The following is a 27,491-nucleotide window of genomic DNA, read 5'->3' as shown; positions in this document are numbered from 1 at the left end:
TTGCTAGAATCTGAGTATTTCAGTGTGTCTTATTGGTTCCCTTATAGCTCTATTCGTAGTCACTTCTGGGTTGGATCCATTTTCCTTCTAGAGTGTCACTGACTGCAGATTCCCTTTATCTGGATTCCATGTCTTCCTCCTTTAGGTGCATTAGAAGAATGCATACATTAGAGATACAGTTTTCAAATTCTTAGTATTTTGAAAACACCTTTATTCTACTCTCACAAATGATTGATGTTTGGCTAAGTGTATATCATTAATGATAATGTATAACTTGAATATTAATTTTTTTCCTCAGAATTTTCAATACATTGTTTTATTTCCCTAGAGCTTCTGGTATTGCTGCTGAGAAGTGTGATTCCATTCTCCACTTCTCGATCATTTGTGTGCCCTCTCATACTTCTTCCCTGGAGGGAGTTGGGTTCTTCCCTCTATCCCTGGTATTCCAGAATTTCATGATGATATTGCCTTGGTAGTGTCTTTTTCTATTGGTGCTGGGTAAGTTTCCTTCAGGATAAAGAATAATGTGTTTTAGCTCTTAGAAAACTTCTTGAATTTCTTTTAAAAAAAATTATTTCTTCCATCCTCTTTGTCTTCACTTTCCAGAAAATTTGTGTTATTTTGATATTGGAACTCCTTTCTTAATCCTCTATTTTTAAAAGTATTTTATATAACTTTGTATCTTACAAACCTTCTATTTAAAAAAAAAATCAGCTTCCATATACAAAATTGTTCTTGCTTCTTTTCCTTCTGATCTCTTATTTCTTCAAACACGGGGATGGGGACATTTTTTGGCTTTTCATTTACTTTTATACATTAAGCACTGTAAATCTATACACTTAGAAGGGCCCAATTAACCGGTCAGTTCATTGTATATTGTTCATGCATAGAGCTAAACTTCTGGTTGGGAGATCCTCAGGTGTCAGTATCTGAAGGCTTTTTCTTTGTTCCTCCTCACATGCTGATTACAGGCAGCTGACATCCTCAAAGCAGAGTGGAAAGGGGAGCCGATGGTCACATAGATCAGTAAACGTGTTTTTCACTTGATTTCCCTTTTTTTCAGCTCAGTGCTCACCCTGCTCTCTTCTGCAACTTTTATCTTCAATTTGAGGCCTCCTGGGTTTAATGTCATGTACCCTGCTGGTGTGTGTTTAGGGTGAGAATGAGGGATAGTCAGAGAAGACTTATGAGGCAAAAGTTTGCTCTTCATACACATTTTCATTTCTCTCCTCTATCTCCAGCTGTCAGACTCAGCTTCACACTTTTTACATCCTGAACTTTTTCCAAGTTGCTGTAGGTAAATAATCTGACTATAACTTGAAGCTGTAACTGCTTGTGGTCTGCCTAGATTGTCATGTCTTCATCTACATCCTCTCAAAACAGGTTACCTCTCACGTACTTGTGCCTTCTTGTAGAGTTCTTTTATCCTTGTTTAAAATTTTATTTCCTAACTGACACTTTGGTCACTTTGGAGAAGACAAATGCAGCAATGTTAGTGAGTGCTGCTTGAGGGCAAGAACCAGGTATTTCTCACCTTGAACGTCTTGATATTATGTAAGATTGTCCGGAAGGGAGGAAAGGAGGGAGGGAGGTGGGAGGGGAGGTAGGGAGGTAGGGGGAGAGGAAGGGAGGGAGGGAGGGAGGGAAGGAAAGAAGGAAGGAAGGAAGGAAGGAAGGAAGGAAGGAGGGAAGGAAGGAAGGAAAGCAGGCTGGCTCATATTGTATAAGGAAGGAATTAGGTTCATATTTTATAAGGATCTTTGTGGGAAGGGAGCTGCCCTAATTCTAGAGGTGTCTAGAAAGGGAGATCTATGCACGTTTTACCACATGCCCTGCTTTTGTTGATTATTTAATATTTGTGGCTTTAACTATGAACATTGACTACTAAGGGTCTTTGTCATGTAGACATTTGTGATTTTCCTGGGGCACAAATTTAACTTGCATATGCTGATGAGTGGGAACTGATTAAATAGCATAATGCAGTTAGGAAACTCATGACTGCTGATGTCTTAGTGTGGTGGTGGTTTATAATCCCTACCATTTAACTCTTAGTGAAATAACAAATTTATGAAAACCAACCTGAAAAGAAAGCCATACACTGGTTGATGAGATAGTGATGCAAGTTAATAAAATGTGAGGTCATAATTCTTTAAAAAGATAATAATTTTACATGAGTGGGTTATAGAAAGTAGTTCTTTGGATCTATGGGCTGTATGAATCCAAGAAAAAGCTTGCTGTTAAAACCAGCAAAAGTAGTTAGTGAAGCGTTTTCAACAAGTGTTTAGGCACCAGTGAAGGTGAAAAAGTGGATCATTAACTTATATGCACAGGAAAGACATGATTGAATGGAAATGTGATTGGAGAGAAACTAGGAGCCTCTATAAATATCATTGTGTGACAATAGTTACTAAAGATGCCTACTAGAATGTTACTAGGATGTCTACTTCATATTGCTTATTGAAGGATGGAAGTGGAGAATTCTGTGCTTGTTAATGACAATTGTGAATTAATTCCTCAGTACTGCATTACCTGGAGGTTATTTTAATTAAGAATCACACTTTCATTTGCTGGTATTTTGCTGTATGAATTACTATAAGTTAAATGTTTTGGTGGCTTTCTTAATTTTAGATGCTGTATTATGTAACTGGTAAACTTAGATGTTGTGGGTTTTTTTAAAAAAATTATTCTTCAAATGTATCCTTAGATTCCTGCTGGTAGATGTCATTAGAAAAAAAGAAAAGAAATAAAACAATAGTTGAAAAAGAACTAAACTTGAACTCAACTAAAACAACCTATCAGTGTCCAGGAAACATCCTGCTAAATTTCATTAAAAATAAAACAAAACGTATTCATAGTATGTGACAGTCGCTTAGTAATTACTAATGACAGAATCTGAGTAGCTTCCTGTTTTCCTACACCCATGTGGGTTGCTCATCTTTTACTGTGGCATTTTCTATTTCTCTGTGTTTATGTGTGAAACAATAGATTCCAAGAGTGGGATATTTATATAATTGAATTTTCAGTTGAGCTTGGCAAAGCTTTTCTCATTTTTTCTGATTGATAATTTAAATGGTTCTTCCTTTATTGTTAGCTTTTACACGTTTGTTTTTGAATACTTAATATATTCATAGCCTAATGGAAACTCCAACAGATTAAAAACTTTATTATAGACATAAATAAATTTCCATCTATTTGTGACCATTTTATAACCTCTGAAATTAGAGGTGCTTGTTTTTGTTTGTTTGTTTTTTCTCACACACTGGGTGTGGTTGGTGGTAACACAAAACAAAAAAAAAAACAGCTCTAGAATCTCAGGGTAGCTCTCTTCCCACAGAAATCTCCCTTATACCTTGTGAGTCACTTCATTCATTTATTCATTCAGCAAAACATTACAGAATGTCAAGAGGTTCAAGGTGAGAAAGACCTGGTTCCTGCCCTCGAGCAGCACCCACTAGCGCTACTGCATTGTACAACCCCAAAGGCATCATTCAAGTTGTAACCTATGTGCAGTGGCCAGACTGCAAAGCTACATTCCAGGGCAAATATTTGAGAATATTCCAAGAAGCCCACAGACTTCACCAAAAAATGGACCCTGTTAATCTGTACTGGAAAGGTTTTTGCCTTTAGGTCTTGCATCTGTTATCTAAGATATTAGGTGGTTGTCAAATATTTTACTGTAAAATATCAATCATCCAGTCGTATATCTTAGTAGTGCCCATTTCAGCATTCTTACCCATAGTCCATCAAAGTCTAGCTATGCCATTTGATGACTGGAACTAAATATATCAACTTAACATAGTGTAAATTGAAGTTCAGAATTCTCCTTATAGTAGGATAATTTACATGAAGGTTTTAGCAGTGATTTCTCTTCATGATATGCCACATGAAGTTTCTTGAAAAAGATTGCTTGATGTGTCTTTTGCTTTGATTTTTGAGATAATTACCCATGAATAAATTTTTCCTAATTTCCTACATTATTGCATGAGGATTAATACATTTGCAGAGAGAAGCCTTAAAATATGACTTCCTTGTTTTGCATCAGCTGTCATATAAACAGAAATTAAAGATGTGCAAGGCTTATTAATTTGCTTTTTTCTCATTCTGCCTGGTCTATGCTTATTCCTTAGAGAAGGGCCGTCATTGGTAGAGTTTTAAATGAATTATCAAATGGAACTTCTCCTTTCATTGTTCCATAATACAAGAAATAATATTTATCTGCTATTTCTTGTAATAGCAGTGAGGGCATTTCCTATTTATATTTTTGTATTAATTGTGACTGGTTGCTGGATGTTACCAGTCCACATATTCCCTGTTATCTATGTAACCTGGAGTTATTACTTTAAGACTCCATCTCTAGAGTCTTCATTATCCATGGGATAATGGGACTCCATGGGAGTCTGTGTTGAATTTTTAAGCTTTTCTTTTTTTTTTTTTTTGAGATGGAGTCTCACTCTGTCATCCAGGCTGGAGTGCAGTGGCGCAATCTGGGCTCACTGCAACCTCCGCCTCCCAGGTTTAAGCGGTTCTCCTGCCTCAGCCTCCTGAGTAGCTGGGATTACAGATGTGCATCACCGTGCCCAGCTAATTTTTGTATTTTTAGTAGAGACAGAGCTTCACCATGTTGGCCAGGCTGGTCTTGAACTCCTGACCTCAGGTGATCCAGCCGCCTCGGCTTCCCAAAGTGCTGGGATTAAAGATGTGAGCCACTGTTACCGGCCGAATTTTTAAGCACTTTTTAAACACAGCCAACACCATATTTTCAGTGCATTAGCAATGATGGTAGACTTCAGTTTTCTAGGATAGTTTTACTGTGTTCTCTGCCAAAGCATCTAATTTTGAAGATTTGATTTTGGTTTTATCTTTATCTTTGCTGGCATTTACGTCACCTGGGAAGAAATCAAAGTTGCCATGTCTATTTCCTCTTTTTTAACCTGACCAAGCTGACCAAATAAAGACAGGTTGTTCTGACTGCGGAGGCAGCATAGCATAACAAAGAGATTGCTGACCCTGGATTCAGGAGATGCAGTTTCTGATTCTGTGACCTACACTAAGACATTTAAACATATAATACAGCTTCCTTACATGTAAAAATCAAAACATGAGGCCTTCTCAACGGTACCTCTATCTCTAAATTTTAGCATTCAAGTAAATTGTACAGTGGAGCGAAAGGTTTCCATGGAGACTGCTGGAGTTCCTTTGGAGTCTCTTAGAAATGAAGTTAGAGTTCAGATATTTTGGTGAAATTACTGAGTTGATTTTTTTTAGTGTTTAATTTCATAGGATAATATTAGCTCTAAATCAAATGCCTTTTTCTGTTGCAGTATCTTGTGTGTACTCCTCAGACTAGTTTATGCAATTCATTCATTTATTCCCTCTTTTTTATTATTATTATTATACTTTAAGTTTTAGGGTACATGTGCACAATGTGCAGGTTTGTTACATATGTATACATGTGCCATGTTGCACCCATCAACTCGTCATTTAGCATTAGGTATAACTCCTAATGCTATCCCTCCCCCCTCCCCCCATCCCACAACAGTCCCCGGTGTGTGATGTTCCCCTTCCTGTGTCCATGTGTTCTCATTGTTCAATTCCCACCTGTGAGTGAAAACATGCAGTGTTTGTTTTTTTGTCTCATTTTAAAGATATTTATTGAACACCTATTTTGTACAAGGCAGTTTGTGAGATCTTGGAGCTAAAAAGATGAGAAAGATGTATTCATGCCTTCAAGGTCACAGGGAAAGACAGTGTGATGAGCCATAACACAGGTATATGGTTAGTACAGTGGCAGCTCAGAGGTGAAGGTGATAAATTTATCCTCGGTGAATGATTAAGGGGGTCAGGGGAGGCTTCACCCAGTGGTAATTACTCTGCCTGACTTCTCAAAGCCATCTTTCCAAGCTAACAAAGCTAGGTTTGAAGGACGTGTAGATCATGCCATGGACAAAGACTAACAGGTGAAATATCTGGTGTTTTGTGGATAGAGATGGAGGATAGGATTTCAGAAGCATTCAAAAAGGATGGTAAGGAGGAAGAGAGAAAGTGGTTGGAGATCAGATTGTAGAAGTATTTAGGAATACTTAGGATGTAGACAACTTGATGACTGCATATACATAGTAAAAAAAAAAAGGCAAAAGATTTCAGATGATTCCTGGGTTTCTGGATCTGGTAACTGGACCAGACAGCAAAAATACAACTTTGCCATTTCATTAAAAAATAATAATAATAAATGTACATAGTACTTAAAGTGTATGAGCAAAAATTATCATTGGAGCATAAGGAACATTTATGCTGGTTGGTGCTTTTAAGATGGTTGGGCTTCTCAGTCTTCCCTGTTAGTTTTATTGCTGATGTAGATCCTAGTAAGAGGATTTTAATCATTTGCCTGGTGCCTCCCTCCAAGTCAGCAGCAGGCCACCCTGGGCCTTGAGTCTACTGAACTACATTAGCTTAGCTTCCTGTACTTTATTTTTTACTTTTATTTTTATTCTGATATGCTTAATTTGTAAGTACAACTTCTTAGAGATATAATTTTGTTTCATAGTTGAAAAATAAATATTATAGTTTCCCATTATATTAAAAGTTTATTGTTTTGAATCAAATATTTTCTAAGATGGGCTTTTACCCACAATCTAGGTTATATTTTCATTCCTTAAGAGCAAAATACTCCATAGAAGTATTTGACTAAGATATATTGTGCCTATCTGTGCCTAATGAAGCACTAACCACAGTAAATGATGAGTGGCAGTTTAATCAATTCGGTTCCTTCTGTAGTCACCAAGGGCATGCAGAATGTAATTTTTTAATCTTTCACTTTTCAAATACTTCAAATGCCAAAATGAAAAGGTTAAGCCAGTTATATGTAATAAATTTTCTTTTAGAATATAGAAAAAAGTCACTTTTTAATTTTCATCTTTTTGAAGCTGACCTCCTAGGGAAGAAAACTCTTCAGTCTATTTTACAAATATATACGTTCCTTCAGAGAAGAGTAAGATAAATAAATGTCTACCTTGGTGCATCAAATAGTTCTAGCTCTAATTGCATAATGGTTTATTTCAGTGAACCGTGGCTAAATAAAATTACCTATTAGGTTAATTAATATGGAAGCATTCTGAGTTTGTATTGTATCCCTGTGTGTTAAATTTAGATTATGTTTTGCATTTAATCTAACTTATTTCAGTGATCTCCTGTTTCTTTGTTGTTCCTTTGGCTGGAGCTTGAATATATGTTCAGAGAATTGATCTGAGTTATAAAACTCCATTCAAAACAGAATTACCCAAATTCCTTTACATTCTTGCCCCTCAGTACCTGATTTTGAGAACAGCAGCATCAGCATGGCTTGGAAGCTTGTTAGAAATGCAGGATCTCAGGCCTCAACCCATACCCAGTAATTAGAATCTGAATTCTAAGAAGATCCCCATGTGGTTAGCATACACATTAAAGGATGAGAAGCACTGCTTCAAGTACTTTTTTTGGAAGGATACATAGGATTTGAGGAAATTTCTGATGCCAGCATAATGTTGAAAGGCAGAGAACTAACCTGTAATGAGTTATGGTTCTGTTCATCTGCTTGCCTCCTGTCAGAATCAGAAACAGCTTGACACTCCCTTTTATAACATCCTTCTTTCCAAAGGTTTTGACAATGCAGATGGCTCTGAAGGGCTCTAAATAATTTTCTAAACTTGAGAAGAGGCCTCTTATCACTTTCAATTAGGAAATTATGTATAATAAGGGGCAGGTCTCCCCCCACCATAATAGTCTAAGTTTGATGAGTCATTGTTCCTGCTGCACATATGGCAGTGCACGGGCTGTGCTGTGTCATGATCCCTCTGGAATTGAAACTGTCACTCTGCTTAAAGCTCTTGGTCCTAAGGAATCCCAAGCCTTTGCTAACACATGGATGCAATTAAATAAAACGAAAATCTAGGCAATGTTTTCTGGCATTTTCATTGCACCATATTTTAAAATATTAGAGTCTTTATGCATTATCTACTGAGATTGAGCCAAACTTTTATTGGGGGGACCAGCCCCCAATATTTCAATGTAGGTTCTTTCTATTTTCCCTAAGTGTCAGCCAGTCTGAGAAATAAAGAGAAGGAATACAAAGAGAGAAATTTTACAGCTGGGCCTCTGGGGGTGTCATCACATATTGGTAGGACCATGATGGCGACCTCGAGCCGCAAAACCAGCAAGTTTTTATTAGGGATTTTGAAAGGGGAGGGGGTGTACTTACAGGGAGTAAGTCACAGAGATCACATGCTTCAAAGGGCAATAAAAGATCACAAGGCAAGGGCAAAATTAGAATTACTGATGAGGGTCCATGTCCCGCTGTGCACACATTGTCTTGATAAACATCTTAACAGGAAACAGGGTTTGAGAGCAGACAACTGGTCTGACTAGAATTCACCAGGCTGGAATTTCCCAGTCCTAGTAAGCCTGAGGGTACTGCAGGAGACCAGGGCGTATTTCAGTCCTTATCTCAACCTCATAAGACAGACACTCCCAGAGCGGCCGTCTATAGACCTCCCCCCAGGAATGCATTCCTTCGCTAGGGTATCAATTATTAATATTTCTTTCTGGGAAAAGAATTCAGTGATATTTCTCCTACTCACACAACCATCTATAGGCTTTCTACAAGAAGAAAAATATGGCTCTATTCTGCCTGACCCCACAGGCAGTTAGACCTTATGGTTATCTTTCCTTGTTCTCTGAAAATCGCTGTTATTCTGTTCTTTTTCAGGGTGCACTGATTTCATATTGTTCAAACACACATGTTTTACAAACAATTTGTACAGTTAACGCAATCATCACAGGGCCCTGAGGCGACATACATCCTCAGCTTATGAAGATTACAGGATTAAGGGATTAAGACAGGCATAAGAAATTATAAAAGTATTAATTTTGGGAACTAATAAATGTCCATGAAGTCTTCACAATTTATGTTCAGAGATTGCAGTAAAGACAGACGTAAGAAATAATAAAAGTATTAATTTTGGGAACTAATAAATGTCCATGAAATCTTCACAATTTATGTTCTTCTGCCGTGGCTTCAGCCAGTCCCTCTGTTCTGGGTCCCTGACTTCCTGAAACAAACTTTTGCCTTGAGAATTAGGGAAGAAGGAGAACAATGTTTTATTTTTTTGATATCTTAATCTAACCGAAATTAGATTAATGGCAACTAGAGAAATAATAACCTGTATGTCTTATTCTGCTTCCTCATGTGATATAATTATTTATTGAGTTAATTACCATTTAGTTAACAATATCTTTTTGAGAAAATTGACTGAGATAGTCCATTGAAAATATGCATCAAATGCAGATTTTTTTATTATGCATGCTGGTGGATGTAATTAATCCATATTTAGTTGAAAGATAGAAAGTTATCCTACACCATAAAATCCCAACAGGACTTTAATGAACAGATACATACATTACAAGGCATATTAGCTGGTGCCTTTTTGACCTAACCCTATTTCATTCAGGTCTGGTAATGTTGCCATATCGCCATAATCCCTAACAGTCATTTGGACTATGTTTTTAAAAGTAAAAGACCAAATCTTTGTTCTGAGAAAGGTGATGGTGGCTAATACATTTACAAGTAAATAAATAAATTGCAGTTGTAGAAAGTATCATGGAGAACACAGAGTTGGGGGACCTAACATAGCCTGAGAGATCAGAAGACCTTCGCACAGAAGTAACCCTGAACTTGTCTTTCCCTATTCTAATGGAGGAAAGTTCTTACTCCTTCCCTGTGAATTACATTTTTTTCTATGTATTACACACTCCACCCCACCCCTGCCCCAAATATAGTAGTTTAAATAAATCTTTTCACCTTGAATTCCTTTGCCATAGAATATATGTATATATATTTTTCAAATACTTTCATATTAAATTTTTAATCTAATTTTTAAAAATTGACAATAATTTACATTTTTATGGGATACATAGTGATGTTTTGATACATACAATGTATAGTGATCAGATCAGAGTAATTAGCCCATCCCTCATATAAAAACATTTATCATTTCTTTGTGTTGGAAACATTCAATATCTTCCTTCTAGCCATTTGAAACTATATAATATAGTATTATTGTTATAGTCTTAATAATATATATAGTGTATGTTACATATAATATAGTCTATTTTCTTAACTATAGTCATCCTACAATGGTATAAGACACTAGAACTTATTCCTTCCTTCTGGCTGTAATTTTGTATCTTTTAGCAAATCTCTCCCTGTACTTTCCTTCCCTACCCTTACCAGCCTCTAGTATCTTCTGTTCTACTTTTTACTTCTATGACATTGACTTTTTTTAGTTTCCATATATGAGTGAGAACATGCGGTGTTTAACTTTTTGTTCCTGGCTTATTTCACTTAACATAATGTCCTCCATTTCCATCTATGTTGTCACAAAAGACAAGATTTCATTCTTTTTTATGGCTGAATAGTATTCATTGTGCTTGTAGACCATATTTTCTTCATCCATTCATCTGTTGTTGAACACCTAGCTTCATTTCCTATCTTAGCTATTGTGAATAGTTCTGCAGTGAACATGGGGGTGCAAATGTCTCTTCAATATACTGATTTCTTTTCCTTTGGATAAATTCCCAGTAGTGGGATGGCTAGCTCATATGGTAGTTCTATTTGTAGTTTTTTGAGAAACCTCCATACTGTTCTCCATAGAACATTCCCACTAACAGTATATAAGAGTTCCCTTTTCTCCACATCCTTGCCAGCATTTGTTATTTTTTATCTTTTTCTTAATGGCCATCATAATTGGAGTGAAATGTCTTATTGTGATTTTGATGAGAATTTCCCTGATGTTTAGTGATGTTGAGCACTTTTTCGTGTTTCTTGGCCATTTGTGTGTCTTCTTTTGGAAAATGTCTGTTCAGATCATTTGTCCCCCCCCTTTTTTTTCTTTTAAAGAGACAAGGTCCTTCTCTGTTACTCAGGGTGGAGTGCAGTTGTGCAATCATAGCTCACTGCAGCTTCAATCTCCTGGATTCCAGCAGTCCTCCCACCTCAGCCTCCCCAGTAGCTGAGACTACTATAGGTGGAGTTCCACCATGCCTGGCAAAAATTTTTTTTAACTTTTTGTGGAGACAGTCTTGCTATGTTACCCAGATTGGTCTCGAACTCCCTAGCCTCAAGTAATTCTCCCACCTCAGCTTCCAAACTGCTGGGATTACAGCCATCAACCATGGCACCTGTCCTCATCGGCCCATTTTTAAATAAGATTGATTGTTTTCTCATTGTTGAGAAGTTTGAGTTCCTTATATATCCTAGATGTTAATCCACTGTCATATAAGTAGTTTGCAAATATTTACTCTCATTTTGTGGGTTGTTCTTTCACTCTGTTGATTGTTTCACTCTGTTTTCCTGCGTGTAGCTACATTCCTACCCCACTATATAAAAACTCAATTTAAGTCGGTTGGGGAGATGGATTTGAGACTTATCTCCCATCTGTACAGAAGCTTTTAGTGTAGAAGCTTTTGGTTTGATATAATCCCATTTGTTTATTTTTACTTTTGTTGCCTGTGCTTTTGATGTCTTATTCATGAAATTGTTTCCCAGATCAGTGTCCTGAAGTGTTTCTCGTATGTTTTCTTCTGGTAGTTTTATCGTTTTGGGCCTTATGTTTAAGTCTTTAATTCATTTTGAGGTGATTTTGTCTACTGTGAAGCGTGGAAGTCTAGTTTTGTTCTTCTGGATAAGAATATCCAATTTTCCCAGCAGCATTTCTTGAAGAGCTTGTCATTTTCCCCATGAGTGTTCTTGGCACTGTTACCAAACACCAGGGGTTCAGCCTAGGTCCCATTTGCCTGCTGCACAGAAAGCCAATGACTGAGACAATGAGTTTTGCCAGGGAAGAAGCCTTTATTTGGGTGCTGCAGCTGAAGAGACAAGAGAAAAGTCTCAAATCAATCTCCCCAGCTGACTAAAATTGGGGGTTTATATAGTGCGGAAGGAATGTAGCTACATGCGGGGAAACAGGAATTAGGAAGGAATAAGGAAGAGGAGTTTCAGTTCCATAATACTGTCAGAGTTCTGAGGATTGGTTTCCTGAGGAATGAACTCAGATAAGACAAATATGTTTCAAGCTTTAAGACCAGGAGATCAATTTCTATGTTTATTTTTTTTTTAAAGCCCATAAACATCAGTCTTATGGGAAATCATGACATATCACTCATGATGTTAACCTTTGTCACATGGCTGAGATAGTGTTTGCCAGTCTTCTCCAGTGTAAATTTGCATCCACACCCCCTCTCCACTCCTACTTCCATGCTGTACTCTTTGGAAACAAGTCACTAAGCTGAGCTCACACAGAGTAGCCGGGGGAAGGAGGGTCGTGTTGCTTTCGATTCATTCAGCAAATATTTTTGAGCCCTTATTATGTGCCTGACACTCTGCTATGTCCTGGGAATAAGGTGATGTCCACAACCTAGTCTCCGATCTTGTAGATGTTCCATCTAGAGGAGACACACCCCCAAAAGCCAAACACAATTTAACGTGTTTAAGTGTTATAAAGGGGACAAACTAGGAAAAGTAGGGTGAGACACTGGGGCTGGGGCTGTAAGGAGGAACTGCCTTAAAGGTGGTCGCTGGGAAAGACATTTCTAAGTGGAGCTATTTGCACTGACCTCTGAATAGCAAAAAGCAATTAACCAGGTACAGAGAGGGCAAATTGGGAACAATAATCTGTGCAGAGATCTTGGGATGAGAAAGAGTGTGGCAAGTGTTAGGAGAGGACAGTGGAACAGCATGGCTGGAGCAGAGGAAATCTAATGTGGATACAGACATGATGTAAATTTGGAGATAGAGGTCAGCCACACAGCATGTGGAGGCTTCACTGCCTCCAGCTTCTACTGTTGATTTTAAGGAAGAAAAAGGTTCAAGGGATAATTTTAAAAATTGAATTCCTCTCTTTTTGTCAATATAGGGGCACGTATGTAGGGTATGAGTAGAAAGAAAACAGGTAGAAAGAAAATCCTCTGAAATCGGGATAGAACCTGGCATAATTTTGGAAACCCCTTATGTTTATAAAATTAAATTTAATAGGTAAAATTTTCTAATGTTTATAAAATAAAAGGTAGTACTTCCAAGCATGATGTAATGCTTCCCTGTCTTCTAAATATAAAATAAAAACTTTAAGTTAGTAAAATAAACTATCCTTCTCCCTCCCATGATGCATATCAGCTCACGAAATTATCTATTTTGGGAAAAAGTTAGATAGCACCTTATTAAAAAAATCACTCCACATATTTTCTACCAATTTATTTCTCAGTTCAAAATACTTTAGAGATTAAAATATCTATCTTCAATCAAGTTTAAGATATCTACTAATAATTGACAAAATGCAGGAAACTTCTAAGGCATATTTTATTACAGGAAAACTGCTAAAGATAGTAGTGAAAATACATCATATTTAAGAGATTATTTCTATTATTTACAATATAATCATGATATATTATACTTCTCTTTATTTGTTTTTCCTTAACTGACTTCTTCTATTACTGTGTTTTTTTGCAAGTGGAGCATAACATAGGTCAAGATTTCACAAACTTTGTAAAAGGCCTGATGGTAAAAATTTAGGTTTTGCAGGACATGTCATTTCCGTAGCAGCTACTTATCTTTGTCATTTCGATGAGAAAGCAGCCATACATGATACTTAAATGAGTGAGTGTGGTTGTTTTTCATTAAAGCTTATTTATAGATATTGAAATTAGAATTTCAGGTAATGTTCATATGTCACCAAATATTCTTCTTTTGATATTTTTCAACCATTTAAAAATGTAGAAGCCATTCTTAGAATGGAATATGGACTTCTGCTCTCTTTTCAGACTTTCCTTCTATTGTCCACATAGAGCCATAACAACAGCAGTTAGCTCTCTAAAGATTCTTCAGTTTACTAGACCCTGTGTTCTCAACCTGGAATATTTCCATTCCCAGTGCCATCACTCCATAATCCAACCAGCTTCATCTTTTCTAGCCCTTTCAGGCATTAAGCATCCTTCCTAACCCTACACTCTGAGCTAAGCATGTCCTCTCATGCTCAAGGAACTGTGTAAAATGGAATACATTATAATTACTGTGTTTATACCATGTAGATCTACTATACAGAAACTTGATAGAGGTTTTCCCAAAATTAACAACAGTCCTAAAAGTTTACTGACCTTACCAACAATGAGAAGTGAAGCAGAGAAAAAAAAATTCTAAACTATTAGACATACCCCCAAACCAATGTTCATCATCATGCTAGAGGAAAGTCTAAATTATCTCTACATTCTTGTTACAGAAAATGTTACTATAGAATTGTCATAAGAAGAATTAATTGAAGATTATACAGCCAAATTATAGAAATAAATGTATTAGAGATTTGTCAGATAATGATAAATGTCAGATAGTTAATTTTGTTTTCCTGAATGTCAGATTCTTTGTTGCATTTGTTACCTTTTAAAATTTTGTGATTGCTTCTGACTGATTTGCTTATTTTAAATGCACTTCTATAGCCAATTTTTTAGTTATAATTTTATAATCTTTTTAATAACAAAAACTCCCAAATTATGTAAGTTTCAATCCTAAAAGATTGTCTGTCTCTGCTTGTACTGACAACAAATTGTCAATTCTGCTTAAAATTTTGTTTTGAATTGTGATGAAAAAAATCATTCATATACCTGAGACATAAATTAAATTGGGAAATGTTGAGTTCAAAAAAATTGAAAAATGTGTGAGCATAGGTGGGTGTTTATGTATTACCTTACTGGGTAATTAATCTTAAAATAAGAGTTTGAGCATACTGCATCCTGTGACACTTTTGATTGTAAGCTTTTGTGACCAGTTCTTATTCTTGAAAAATTTAGACTAAGTGGGTGATAATTACATGATTATTCAAATTCTCAAAAGAAGGAACAAAGGAGACATTTCCTGATAAAAGATTATATATCATAAACTATAGTGCTTAAGTAGATGAATTCTTTTTCTCAGTAAACCGTTCAGTGCAGTCAATTTAATCCATCGAGAGAGGGAGCATGGGTCTAATGGAGGGTAGAAAGAGGTAGGGGGAAAGCAGACATTAGTTCCTTCCTATTAAATTGAAGAGCTCTTATTGCTGTGTGGCAATAAGGCAGTCCAGTAATAAGGAATTCTGTTATATTCATATGTTGATATGTTTTATATACATACTTTTTTATTTTCTTGTACATTTTATCTCTTGTTGTGAGTCCTTTAAATATAATTCTCTCAGCTTCTTTAGTACATCCTCAAGCATCTTTGAAAAAGATGATGTCATAGGAAACATCCACTAGAAATGAAAATCCAAGTCTTAGCCAGCTAAGCAGATAAGAGCTTATAAAAATGCTACATCATTTCATTCCAACTGAATAGAATTGCAGCATAGAATAGATTTGTCTTTTAATCATTCTAAGTAACATATTATGGAGATGATATAGACTAAACACAAGTAGTGCTAAAATAAATTCTATAAATAGTTCTGGCAATGTAATAGTTATTTTTCTAGCCAGCCTAGCTGTGTACATAATGGGGGTGGCTATGGCTTCTGCGGAGGCTCTTCACACTCAGAACTGCAGCTTATGGTGGGAAAAATGAAGGCCAAAAAGTAGAGAGCAGAGAGGATACACTGAGTGTAAAAAAGGAAGGTGCAGGTAGCTATTTAAGATCCAAGGTATTTTATTGTGTAAACTTAAATAAGAAGAAAATAGTCTTAGAAAAGAATTCCTGACAGAAAAATTTGGAAAGCCACCATACTGAAAATTTAAGCAGACTTAACCAGACATCTGAAGCCCTAATATTTATAAGCACATCATTGCATTTTAATATCCTAATAAAATAATTCTCTTGATACCTATGTTGTCTCTCAAATCTAAAATGAAAACAACTTGTGTAAAAACCCATCTACCTAGAACACTGGTTTGAAATTAGTTCTTTACTACTTAAATAAAATTACATCCTATGATATAAAATGGCATTTGTTTGTTTTTAGTCATTATAACACTATACTATTGGTGTTTACTTTGAATAAGAATCATGTGGTACAATAGGGAATCAATTTCTGCAAATGCATTACTTTAATTCAAAACATTGTTTATATACAATGTGATAACAACTGGAGTAGCTTTAGAGAAGTAGGTCACTTGGTCTTAACTGCTAGGTTTATGAAATAAATTAAAGATACAAGTGTTTGCTTGCCCTAAATTGAGTATGGGGGTGTGGCAGTGGAAGAAGTGTCCCAATATGTTCGTGGTTTTATTAGAATACTTGCAAGAAACATCAACCCATTCAAATAGAGTTAATGTAAAAGATCTGGAGAATTTCCAGGAGGTAGAGTTCTAGAAAAAAAACAAAAACAAAACAAAACAAAAAAACACTGGATCATCTGAACATCTAAGCCTCCAGAAGTCAAGAACCAAGTCATTTCAGGGGACTTCATCTGCAGGAATGTGTAGCCATTCATGCTACTTCCCTGAGACTAATGTGACTTAGCCATCTACATATGCTAGTTTCTTACCATACTGCCCCATTCTCCAGAGTCCGGGCAGAAGTATCTAATTGGCTGTCTGTCCATACTATGGATTGGTTATTCCTGTTGGGCTAGGTGCAAGCTGCAGTGGTCTGGGAGGCAAGGTCTTTTGATTTACTGGACTAACTTGCTAGGTGGAAACTGTGAACATGGCAGGTCAAGCTGCAAAAGAATGTCGAGCATAGTAGATGGCTGATAGAGTAATCCATAAGCTCATAAGGGGAGCAATTCTGTCTGCTGAAAGATCCATGAAAGGCATCACAGAGGAGATGCATTTAAACAGGATTATAGTGGTTGAATTGGAATTTGCTATCAAGAGCAAATAGACGAAGAAGGAGGGTACTCTAGATAGTGAAGCAATTTGAGCCAAATGGTACAGGTTTATGCCTGGCACTCAGGTAGATCAGTCTGGCTCAGCAATTCTCACTGTAGCTGCCCTGAATCATCTGAGCAGCCCATGTGGATGCCTGGGCTCCAACCTAGATAAATTGAAACAGGATTTCTGGGGTTTGTGGTCAGAGATATGCAGTTTCCTAACCTTCTCCAGATCATTCTGATGCAAAGAAGATTGAGAACCGCTGAATGTCTAGAGACTACAATACTTTACAAGTTTGTGAAATATAGTTGGAAAAGGATACTTGAACATGACTTGAGGACTCTTATATATCAGGCTAAGGACTTAACTGTATTCTATAAGTAATAGCACTAGAATGTGCTATTTTATTGGTTTCCACTCCTTTCTGAGCCTAGTATAGTTGCATCTATTTAGAGTTCTTTCAGGGCAGTAGATGGGGGCAGGGGGAGTGGGTAGGTTATGGGATCTAGGTGTACATCACCTAGATAGCTCATGGTGCACATTAAAAGTACTGCTTATCAAGTAACTCCATTAAAAATGGGCAAAAGACATGAACAGGCATTTCTCAAAAGAAGACATACAAGCAGCCAACAAACATACTAAAAAATGCTCCACATCACTAATCATCAGAGAAATGCAAATCAAAACCACAATGAGATACTATCTCACACCAGTCAGAATGGTTATTATTAAAAAGTCAAAATACAACAGATGCTGGCAAGGCTACAGAGAAAAGGGAATGCTCATGCACTGTTGGTGAGAATGTATAATAAATTAGTTCAGCCACCATGGAAAGCAGTTTGGAGATTTCTCAAAGAACTTAAAACAGAACTATCATACAACCCAGCAATCTCATAAATGGGTATATATCTGAAAGAAAACAAATCATTCTAAAAAAAAGATACATATACTCACGTATTCACCACAGCACTATTCACAATAACAATGACATGGACTCAACCTAGGTGCCCATCAACAATGGACTAGAGAAAGAAAATGTGGTACATACATACCATGGAATACTATGCAGCCATAAAAAAGAATGAAATAGTATTGGCCGTGTGCAGTGGCTCATGCCTGTAGTCCCAGCACTTTGGGAGGCCGAGACGAGTGGATCACAAGGTCAGGAGATCACGACCATCCTGGCTAACACAGTGAAACCCCGTCTCTACTAAAAGTACAAAAAAATTAGCCAGGTGTGGTGGCGGGCGCCTGTAGTCCCAGCTACTCAGGAGGCTGAGACAGGAGAATGGCATGAACCCAGGAGGCGGAGCTTGCAGTGAGCAGAGATCGCACCACTGCACTCTAGCCTCGGGGACAGAGCAAGACTCCGTCTCAAAAAAAAAAAAAGCATGAAATAGCATTGTTTGCAGCAATATGGATGCAGCTGGAGGCCATTATGCTAAGTAAATTAACACAGGAACAGGAGACCAAATACTGCATGTTGTCATTCATAAGTGGGAGCTAAACATCAGGTACTCATAACACAAAAATGGCAACGATTGACACTAGAGACTACTAGAAGAAGGAGGAAGGAAGGGAGGCAAGGGTTAACAAACTATTGGGTATATGCTCAGTACCTGGGTGATGGGATCAGTCATACCTCAGACCTCAGAATCACACAATATACCCATGTAACAAACCTGCATGTGTACCCCTGAATCTAAAATAAAAGAGGGGAAAAAGAAAACAGTTTACCCACCGCTTCTCTTCTGTAGGAGTGGATATTCTAATTCCAGATTTAGTTTTCCTAAGTAGAATATGTTGAAGTTTTGTAATGATTCTTTCTTCTCTCTCTAGGGGAGTAGGTTGCATCTTTGTTGAAATGATCCAAGGAGTTGCTGCTTTTCCAGGAATGAAAGACATTCAGGATCAACTTGAACGAATATTTCTGGTAAGTCCTTTACAGAGTATTTCTAAAAAAATTGGTTTCTAATTAGTCACTTAGTGACAAATTCTATAGCAGTCTGTGGAAAAATAATTTAAAACAAAATTTGTTGTCACATTTGGTTCTAACATATTTTGGACCTTTGAAAAAGCAGGGAATCAGTTAAGAATTATGTTTTTATACTACTGTATGTGAATAACATGTCAAAGTGGTGAGAAGGAACGGGGCAGGAGAGGCAATATAGAGAAAGTAATGGGTCAAAAATGAAGGTTCTGACAGAATAATTCCAAATAATTAATGTAGATACTCCCTCCCCATCATGTAGGTGGAACTTAACTCTCCTGTCCCCCTTGACTGTGAGCTTTGATAACTTTCTTCCATAAAGCAGAGCATGGAGAGTGGGAAGATGATGACTTTACAACAGAGACACCAGTTAAACAGTACTTCCGTCAGGTTTTCAAGGCTATCATCATCAAAGATAAGTCATGTTAGTGGACTGTACCCTTGATATGATGTGTTGATAATGGCACCTCACCTCTGTGGTCTTCCTCCCCAAACCATAGCCCCAGTTAAATCATAAAAAATACATCACACAAGCCAAAACTGATGGACATTCTACAAAATACATGACTGGTAGTCTTCAAAACTGTCAAGGTCATCAAAAACAAGGAAAGTTTGAGAAACTGTCATAAATCACAGGAGACTGGGGAGACATAACATGTCAATGTAATGTGGTCTCCTGGATGAAATACTAGAAAGGAAAAACATTATTAAGTATGTTGTTAATGTCAATGTACCAATGTGAATTTCTTAGCTGTGACAGTTGTACCATATTATGTAAGATTTTAATTAGAGGGAGAAACTGGGCGAGGGGTATACATGAGCTCTCTGTATTATGTTTTGTAACTTTTCTGTAAATCTTAAACTATTCTAAAATTAAAAGCTTATTTAAACTTTTGAAAATGTGTAAAATGTAAGTGTTCTGGAGCCAGACTATCTGGGCTTATCACCCTTCTCTGTCACGCTTTAGCCATGGGACTTTAAGCAAGGGGTTTATTAGTTCTCTGAGCTTTAGTTTTCTCATGGGTGAAATGAGGGATAATAATAGCACCTTCTTCATAGGTGGCTTTGAAGAATAATTGACTAATATATAAAGTTCTTTTAGGACTCTGCTTGGCATATAGTAAATACTTTACATATATATAAATCGTTGTTATTTTAATTACATCATTTTATGCCAGATATTCAGTAGAGCTTCCAGTAGAGCTAATATTCATATAAACCTATAATTTAAAACATGAAATCAGAGTTAGACAAATTAAGTAAGTGCAACATTTAAATATAGCTATCATATTAAGAATACAATCTGCAGTAGAACGTAGTGACACAAACTGAGGCTCCATCACTATTATATTCCCTTAATGTCAGCAATAAAATGGTAAGAAAAGAAGACTGGAAACTAGGAAATTAAAGCACATGTGATTCCTCTATGCAGTAGCCTATATCCCTGTGAGTTGCTGTGAGCTAACAACAAATGGACAGTCTGCGAAGTCCCTAACATAGCAACCATCCTCAAAGTATTGTCCTGTTGGTTTTGTTCTTTCAGAAACCATCTGTATCCACTTCCTTTCAATTTTATTTTATTCAACATCTATAAATTCTCACACACAAATGTTAACATGATTATAAAAATAGTGTATCTTTATAATGGAAAATTCCTACAGTGTCAAAATGGAAAAAAAGCTGAAAAATCACCCTTTGTCCTACTACCCAGAGAAAACCACATCTAGTATTTGGACATATATCTTCTATAGAGTTTTTCTATATGTATTTGAAAAGATTGAATCATATCTTGTATATTCTTTTGGAACCAGCTATTTCCACTAAACAATTTGTAATTAACACCTTTCAATGAAAAATAAATTCAGAAACCTATCATCATTCTTAATGACTGGGGAGTGTTTCGTTGTATGGATGAGACATTATTTACTTAACCAGCCCCATATAGATAGCTTGTTTTCAGTTTTTCACTATAATAAAATGCTGTCAGAAACATTCATTGCACAATCATCCTGTTAGTTAAGAATAATTATTAGAATAAGAAGTCCTTATTTCAATAAAATTTAATTTTTATAGACGTAGACTATTTGTTCATATCCATCCCTTCATTTAAACTCATGAAACCTACTCCCAAGAAAATCTCTTATTCACTTTATTGAAATTGTACTGAGTCTATAGAAATAATACAAAATTGTACTTTCCTATCCAAGATTAAATTATTTAATTTTATGGCTGTTAGCATAAATGTACAGTTTTTATAAACATGTTTGGTTTCTTGTTCTACTCAAGACTTTACTTTTATTCATTTATTTTAAATAACTTTTTCACAATAACTTTCTTAAAAATATAAACTGTTCCATATATTTTGTATTGACAAAAATGGCCTAGAGGGAACTTTAATGGGCTGTAGTTTATATAAATTTTTATGCAAAGACATATCTCCAAATATTTAGCATTTTTATTTACATAAAGCTCATGTATAATGATAATAATAGTATCACTAAATTATATTCTGATAATAATTTTCTAAACTTTAGACTCCGCTTTTCAGTCTCTGATAGCTGTTGAACAATAATTATGTAACTTGTCAAATTACTGATTTATGGTAGAATTATTACTGTACTGTATTTGAAAGCAGAAAACTTTAAAAAGGGAATTGTACTGAAAAGAAATAGCTCAACTTATATATTACTTTAGGTTGAATTATAAAGGAAAAGAAATTGTTATATAATTGAGATATATTATACAGCAACAGAACAAAAAGGTGAGTTTCATAAAAGCGTAATTTATTGACATAGCTTAGTCAAAGCTTTCATTTGAAATCTTTGTTTAACAGAAGTAATTTCCATTGGGTAATATCTTGTTGGATTACTTCTTGTATGAAATTTTTGCTATTATTTTTTAATTTTATGGCATTAGTTTCCCAATTTTATGGGTATTCAGAGACCTTTGAGCTATGACTAGGCTTTTAATAAGTCAGATAAATAAATCATTTTAAATTTCCCATGGGATTATTGATACACTAAACTACCATTGCTCTTGTTAGAGCACAGAGACCCTCAAATGCAGATAAGCATCATGATTTATGGCAATAATTCTTTCATTTACTGTAGTTATTTTACATGTCTAATGCCTCTTACAATAAAATGTCCTTTGATAATTAGGAAATGAAGATCATCATCTATATAAAATTACTGCTGTAGAATTAAATGATGTTATGTTTTGCCCTGAAGAATTAGACAAAGGCAGATAAAATCTAAAGAATTCTTTTGACATTAAATGTTATCATCTTAAATATTTTATTTTCTCCACTGAATTGTTTAAATTTGCAAATATTAGCTATATTGTCATACAAGTAGACTCTCTCAAGACTGGTGTGATCCTTGGAGGAGGAAATTTTATAAACCCAGTATGGTTAAATCACTGAGAAAAAAAAAATGCTTTTCCTCTGTGACCTTTTATGTCTAATCTTGGGAGGAATGACTATTAAATAGTGATTAGATCCACTTTAACAGGCCTATAGTATAAACTGCCAGAGACTCTTTTCTAAAGTGGCAATTGTATATCTGGCCTCTGGTACAGCATTGCCAAGGAGATAATCAACTTTGAAAAGTCGTGAAACATGGGATTATTTGGTTTGTTTTGTGTTTTAATACAAGGATTAAGTTCATTCATTTGCCTGTGAACTGTACATAGAAAGGTGGTTAATAACTTTGAAGCACAAAATTAATAGCTTGTTACCCAAGACAGCTAATATAATTAGCTCCCACACACTGAGTCTTTATAAAATATGTGAAAGGAGATAAAGATCGGTTAGTAAAAGTCTTTTATGTTTTTCTTTCTAAGGTTCTTTTTTCCCTATTCTCTTTTTTACTTCCTTTGGTTGAAGGGAGCAGTTCACCATTTTAACAAGTTCAGTGAATTCATTTCTGGAACATAATAACCGTGTTCATATATATAAGGTGAGCTGGGATATGCTCCAATCTGAAATTTCACTGTTAAATCATTTTCCTTGACATTGTGATACTTACATGCAAGAAAGGAAGGAAGATGATGGAATTTTCATGAATTATATTCAAGACATTTTGAATTGGCAGGTAAATAGGCACCTAATTCTCCAAGCAGTAACTCTCCTGTTAGGTGGAAAGAGTATTTATTTTCACTTCTTTAGCATTACCCAGTTTTTAATGTGGCATGGTGTATTCTATTCACCTCCATTAGTTGTAAAATAAGCAGCAAATGCATTCATTCAGGTGAATATATATTCAGAGTGACAAAATCACAAGTAATAAAAAATTTGTATTCTAAACATATTATTCTGAATAGAAAAAGAAGGGTACTTGTACAACCCTGGGAATATGTGTCTCTCTCACTTCAAAACAGCTGAACAAATGGCAGGGAATGCTTGCACAGCTGTCTGAAACCTTTGGCAGATGCTTCTGGGTCTCTGTGGCTCATGGCCCATTGTGTAACAGTCATGACAAAGGAGCTGGCATGATTCTGTTTTTCAGATCTGTTCTTTTTCTCTCTGTCTTTGAATGTTGATAACCCTGACAAATCACACCTTTCCTTGTCTCCTGGGTCTCCTGGCTTACAATGAAATTTCATCCACTGGTTGTTAAACTATTGTACATTATTTGACTGGTACAATTGTTAAAATAGTCCTCTTCATGAATATATGCCATTCAGAATTTGAGTGTGTGTGTTTGTGTGTGAGTGTCTGTGTGAGTGTGTGTGTGTGTGTGTGTGTAATAAGCCACATGCAACTTTGAAAGCTGCTATAGTACTCAGTCTGGCTTTTGAGTTGGATTATTCCTTAAGCTGCTGTGCTTTGCATTAAACTGACTGTGGAGATATAGTTTGCAGATTCAGTTCCTGTCCTTGTTTCCTCCACGTGTCTCTGATTCCAGGGTCTTTAGAACTGGAACCGTAATCCTGCAGCTTCATGATTGGTTAGGGAAGCCTTGTAGAATGTAAGGGAAAGCTGATATCACCTCCTTGATGGTTATTACCATTCAAGTGGATGTATTATAACAGCCACATGGTTAGGATGGAATATTGCTACCACAGATTTGTATCATCATTACCATTACTGGATTTGCTTTAGGTCATTTCTGCCATACTACTTCAGCAGTTACTCTGTAGCAGTAGATACAATGAAGACATAAAAGAATTATGTGTCATGTTGTCAGCCTGTAGTAATGACCATGAAAATCAAGGCAGGTGGGCAAGGCATACTTTAGGAATGGAATCATGAATAATTGCTGAGCAATTGATCAGCAAATGTGAGACCCAGCAATAACAGTGGATTCTATATTAGTTAAAATACTGAACTGTAAGAGTTAAATGTTGTGCTTTAATCCAAGGTTTTTGTTTTCTACCCACCCTCACCCACTACCCCCAGCAAGCCACCTTTTCAAGTTGGACAGTAGTTTCTGCATCTGTAAAGGAGGAAGTTAAACTAAGTGATTTCAATATTGTCTTGTAGCTCTAACCATTTTTTATTGTTTTTAAATGCTTGATGTTACTGTATTATGTATAAGTTATGAGTGTTTAAAGAAAAATTGCTAAGAAAATTTTTATTAAGCACTAAAGAAAGTATAAGATTTGAAGTGAAAATAAGAGGGAAAAGGAGACATCAGGCAGTGGTATAGGAGTGGGTGGAGGGTGAGGTTGAATGTTCAAGACTGCACTTTGATAGTTTAGTATTTTTAAAACTCATTTTATCCATAATGTAATAAAACAGTATAACAGGAGGGTAATGTTAAGAGCATTTTAACAAAAGTAATACAGTACAGTGTGGCAGTATGTGCCTGTGGTCCCAGCTACTTGGAAAGTTGAGGTGGGAAGATCACTTAGCCCAGGAGTTCAAGGCTGCAGTGAGCTATGATTGTGCCACTGCACTCCAGCCTGCGTGACAGAGTGAGACCCCATTTCTAGAAAAGAAAAATACAATGTGGATAAAATGATAAGTTCAACTGTATAAAGACTGGCAGAATTAGAGAATTAAACAACCCCTGTTGGGGTGAAGAATGTTGAAAATATTAAGCTACAATTTTTAAATCAGTTTTAGAAAAACAAATAGGGACAATAGATTATAATACTCTACCCCCCACCCTGGAACGAGTACCTCTTAATTTGTACTTGTTTCCTTCACGCTTCATCTATAGGCATAGTCATAATCTTTTTCAGAGAATCAACTGTATATAAGTAAAAGAAAAGTATGAGAAAAAAATCACCACCGAGATATAACCAACATTAAACAGTTTTGTATTCCCTTTTCTAGATTTTCACAATTGAGTTCATAATAAATTTATGGTTTTATGTTTAGCTTCTCTTTAACAGGAAATAGCCATTTCCAAGCCATTAATATATAATTGAAAATGTTATTTTAATTATACTATAATATCTTACAAATGTGCCCAAATAGAGAAACTCAAACATTTCTCTATTACTAGATAATTTGCTTACAGTTTTTATGCTACGGTAAGCATTGCATATTTTTACCACATTTAATTATTCATTCATTCAGCAAGATTATTAGGCACTCTATGTGACAGTCACTGTGACTATGGTGGTAAACCAAGAAACATAGCCCCTACTTGCTTCAAAAATATGGTCAGCTGAGCTACATTTGAATAGCTTCCAGGAAACCAGGTCAGAAAGATGTTGCAAAACTATTGTTACACATCTTGGATATAAGTGATGAGGAAAAGAGTCAAAGATAACTTAAAAGTTTCAAATTTGGGGAACTAAGTGATCAGCAATGTCATTGAAAATAATGGGAACATTGAAAAGGAGTACCACTGGAGGGAGAGGAAGAAGAGAGCTCAAGGTATTGGACTTTATGTGATAGTGGGTGACCTCAGATGGACATGTCCAGTGTATAACTCATACACAACAAAATCAGGGAGATGCATGGGAATCAAGGAGCCATTCACCCAAAAGAGACGATCTTGGCTCCCACATCATATTAGTTCTTGAATCATGAGAAGGTAGAGGGAAATGCAGTGGACCACTGCCTACCCTGTAGGGGATGTTCATGTTTTGCAGGATTGGAGGGTTAGACCAGGGGAGAAATCAGTACAGTGACACAAATCAAGGGAAGGGTGACCAGAAGAGAAATGAAGGGTAAGAACAGAAAAAGAAAATCACTCCCTGGAGCAAGATAATCCTTCAGCTCAGGTCTGTTCAGCGGGTAGGGGTGGTGGGTTATGAAGCCAGATTCCCTTCCTTGCTTGTTCCCAGCATGTTCTGCACACTGCTCATGTAGTTTGTGGCACATTGTATGTGCCCAGTAAATGCTTTTAGCCCAGAGGAAAAGAAAGATTTCCTGCCCCAAAAGTGTAAGAGTCAATACAGAAAACACATGTGGGTTTATTAAGAAAGGTTAGACTTTCCATGGTTTTTCAAAGGAGACCTGTGATTCTCCTTGATATTTCAGTGATGCTGGAGTGAAGGTGGGTGTAGCCTCAGAGGGATGCACTAGGTTGTCCACTCTTGGCTCTGCTTCTATTAAGATTTTGCATGTGAAACAGATCCCACTGCTGAAAGAAAGGTTGAAAAACCCTGGACTAATAAGATCTTAAGTTCCTCCCTGGTCAATAGTTCTATGAAAAAAAAAAAAAAAAAGTCTATGTGGAAGAAAAGTGTTCAGAAGAGATCCAGTGAAAATGAAGATGTTGGAAAAATAAACATTGAGTGGTTCATGTATGGAGACATTAGATGGATGTTCTAATAAAGAAAGTTCCATGCTTCTAAGCGAATAGAAATGTTGGTAGCAAACTCCAGTAAGGTCATTTGTCTTACGTGAAAGCTAAGACAGTGGGATATCCATCTGTAGAATAGCTAATCACATTACTGCTTAAAAAGAAACTTCTATTAAAAGACAACCTGTTTGTGACCCAGAGATTTGAATTAACTCACATAGTGAAAAAACTTTTTTTACTTCAGTGTTTTTGCATTGGAGTACCACAGACTTTCTATAAAATGGAAAACGAGAACACTTTAATTAAATCATTCATTTTCTAAGTTATTCATTTATTCAACAGATATTTATTATGTGCTTACTCTGGGCTAACTAATCTTTTCATGGTTTGAGGAGACCGCAGTACACAAAATAACATTCCTGCTCTCATAGAACTGATATTCCTGTAAGGAAAGATAGTGAGAAAATAAATATATAATGTGTTTCTTAAGTGCTATTCTGAGAGATGCCATTTTACATACCATGTTCTGGGGAGTTTTCTCTCAGAGGTGATACTTGTTCACTGAAGTTTGTAAGGGCACCAGACTCACGAATAACAGGGATCAGAGCATTTGAGGCAGAGGGAGTAGCAACTTGGGTGGGTTTAATGATAATAGTATTAAATGAGAATTCTCATGCCGGCATATGTTAAATTAAGGATCATTCTCCCATGTATTGAAGTCATCCTTTATATGAAGCATTTTCTTACTTGGGAAATGCTTGCTTTGTGTGGAACATTAAGTTTCTGTATATGTTACAATTCAGGCATTAGATTGAGTGAATCCACAGAGTTTGAAGTACAACTGAATATGTATTCCAAGTAGGAATTATGCTGGGGCTAGGGATTTGGGCTTTCTGAGTCAGTTCACCATGAGAGTTAGTATAGATAGAAGAAAATGG

At 36.1% G+C, this 27,491-nt stretch overlaps 1 protein-coding gene across 11 annotated transcripts in view; it reads left to right on the top strand.

Moving 5' to 3' along the window:
• CDK14 (cyclin dependent kinase 14) overlaps positions 1-27,491 on the top strand; it is a 592,876-nt gene that overhangs the window by 354,410 nt on the left and 210,975 nt on the right. For all 11 annotated transcript variants that reach the window (XR_010140627.1, NM_001133044.1, XM_009243031.4 and 8 more), the window contains 1 exon segment: positions 18,697-18,790. Coding sequence is in view for 10 of the 11 variants with exons in the window: in NM_001133044.1 (NP_001126516.1) it covers positions 18,697-18,790 (94 nt within the window). In the remaining variant the exon portion in view is untranslated.

Source organism: Pongo abelii, chromosome 6 (genome assembly GCF_028885655.2).
Source record: "Pongo abelii isolate AG06213 chromosome 6, NHGRI_mPonAbe1-v2.0_pri, whole genome shotgun sequence".
In the NCBI taxonomy this organism is placed as follows: domain Eukaryota; kingdom Metazoa; phylum Chordata; class Mammalia; order Primates; family Hominidae; genus Pongo; species Pongo abelii.
This window is presented reverse-complemented; position numbering and strand designations above follow the sequence as displayed.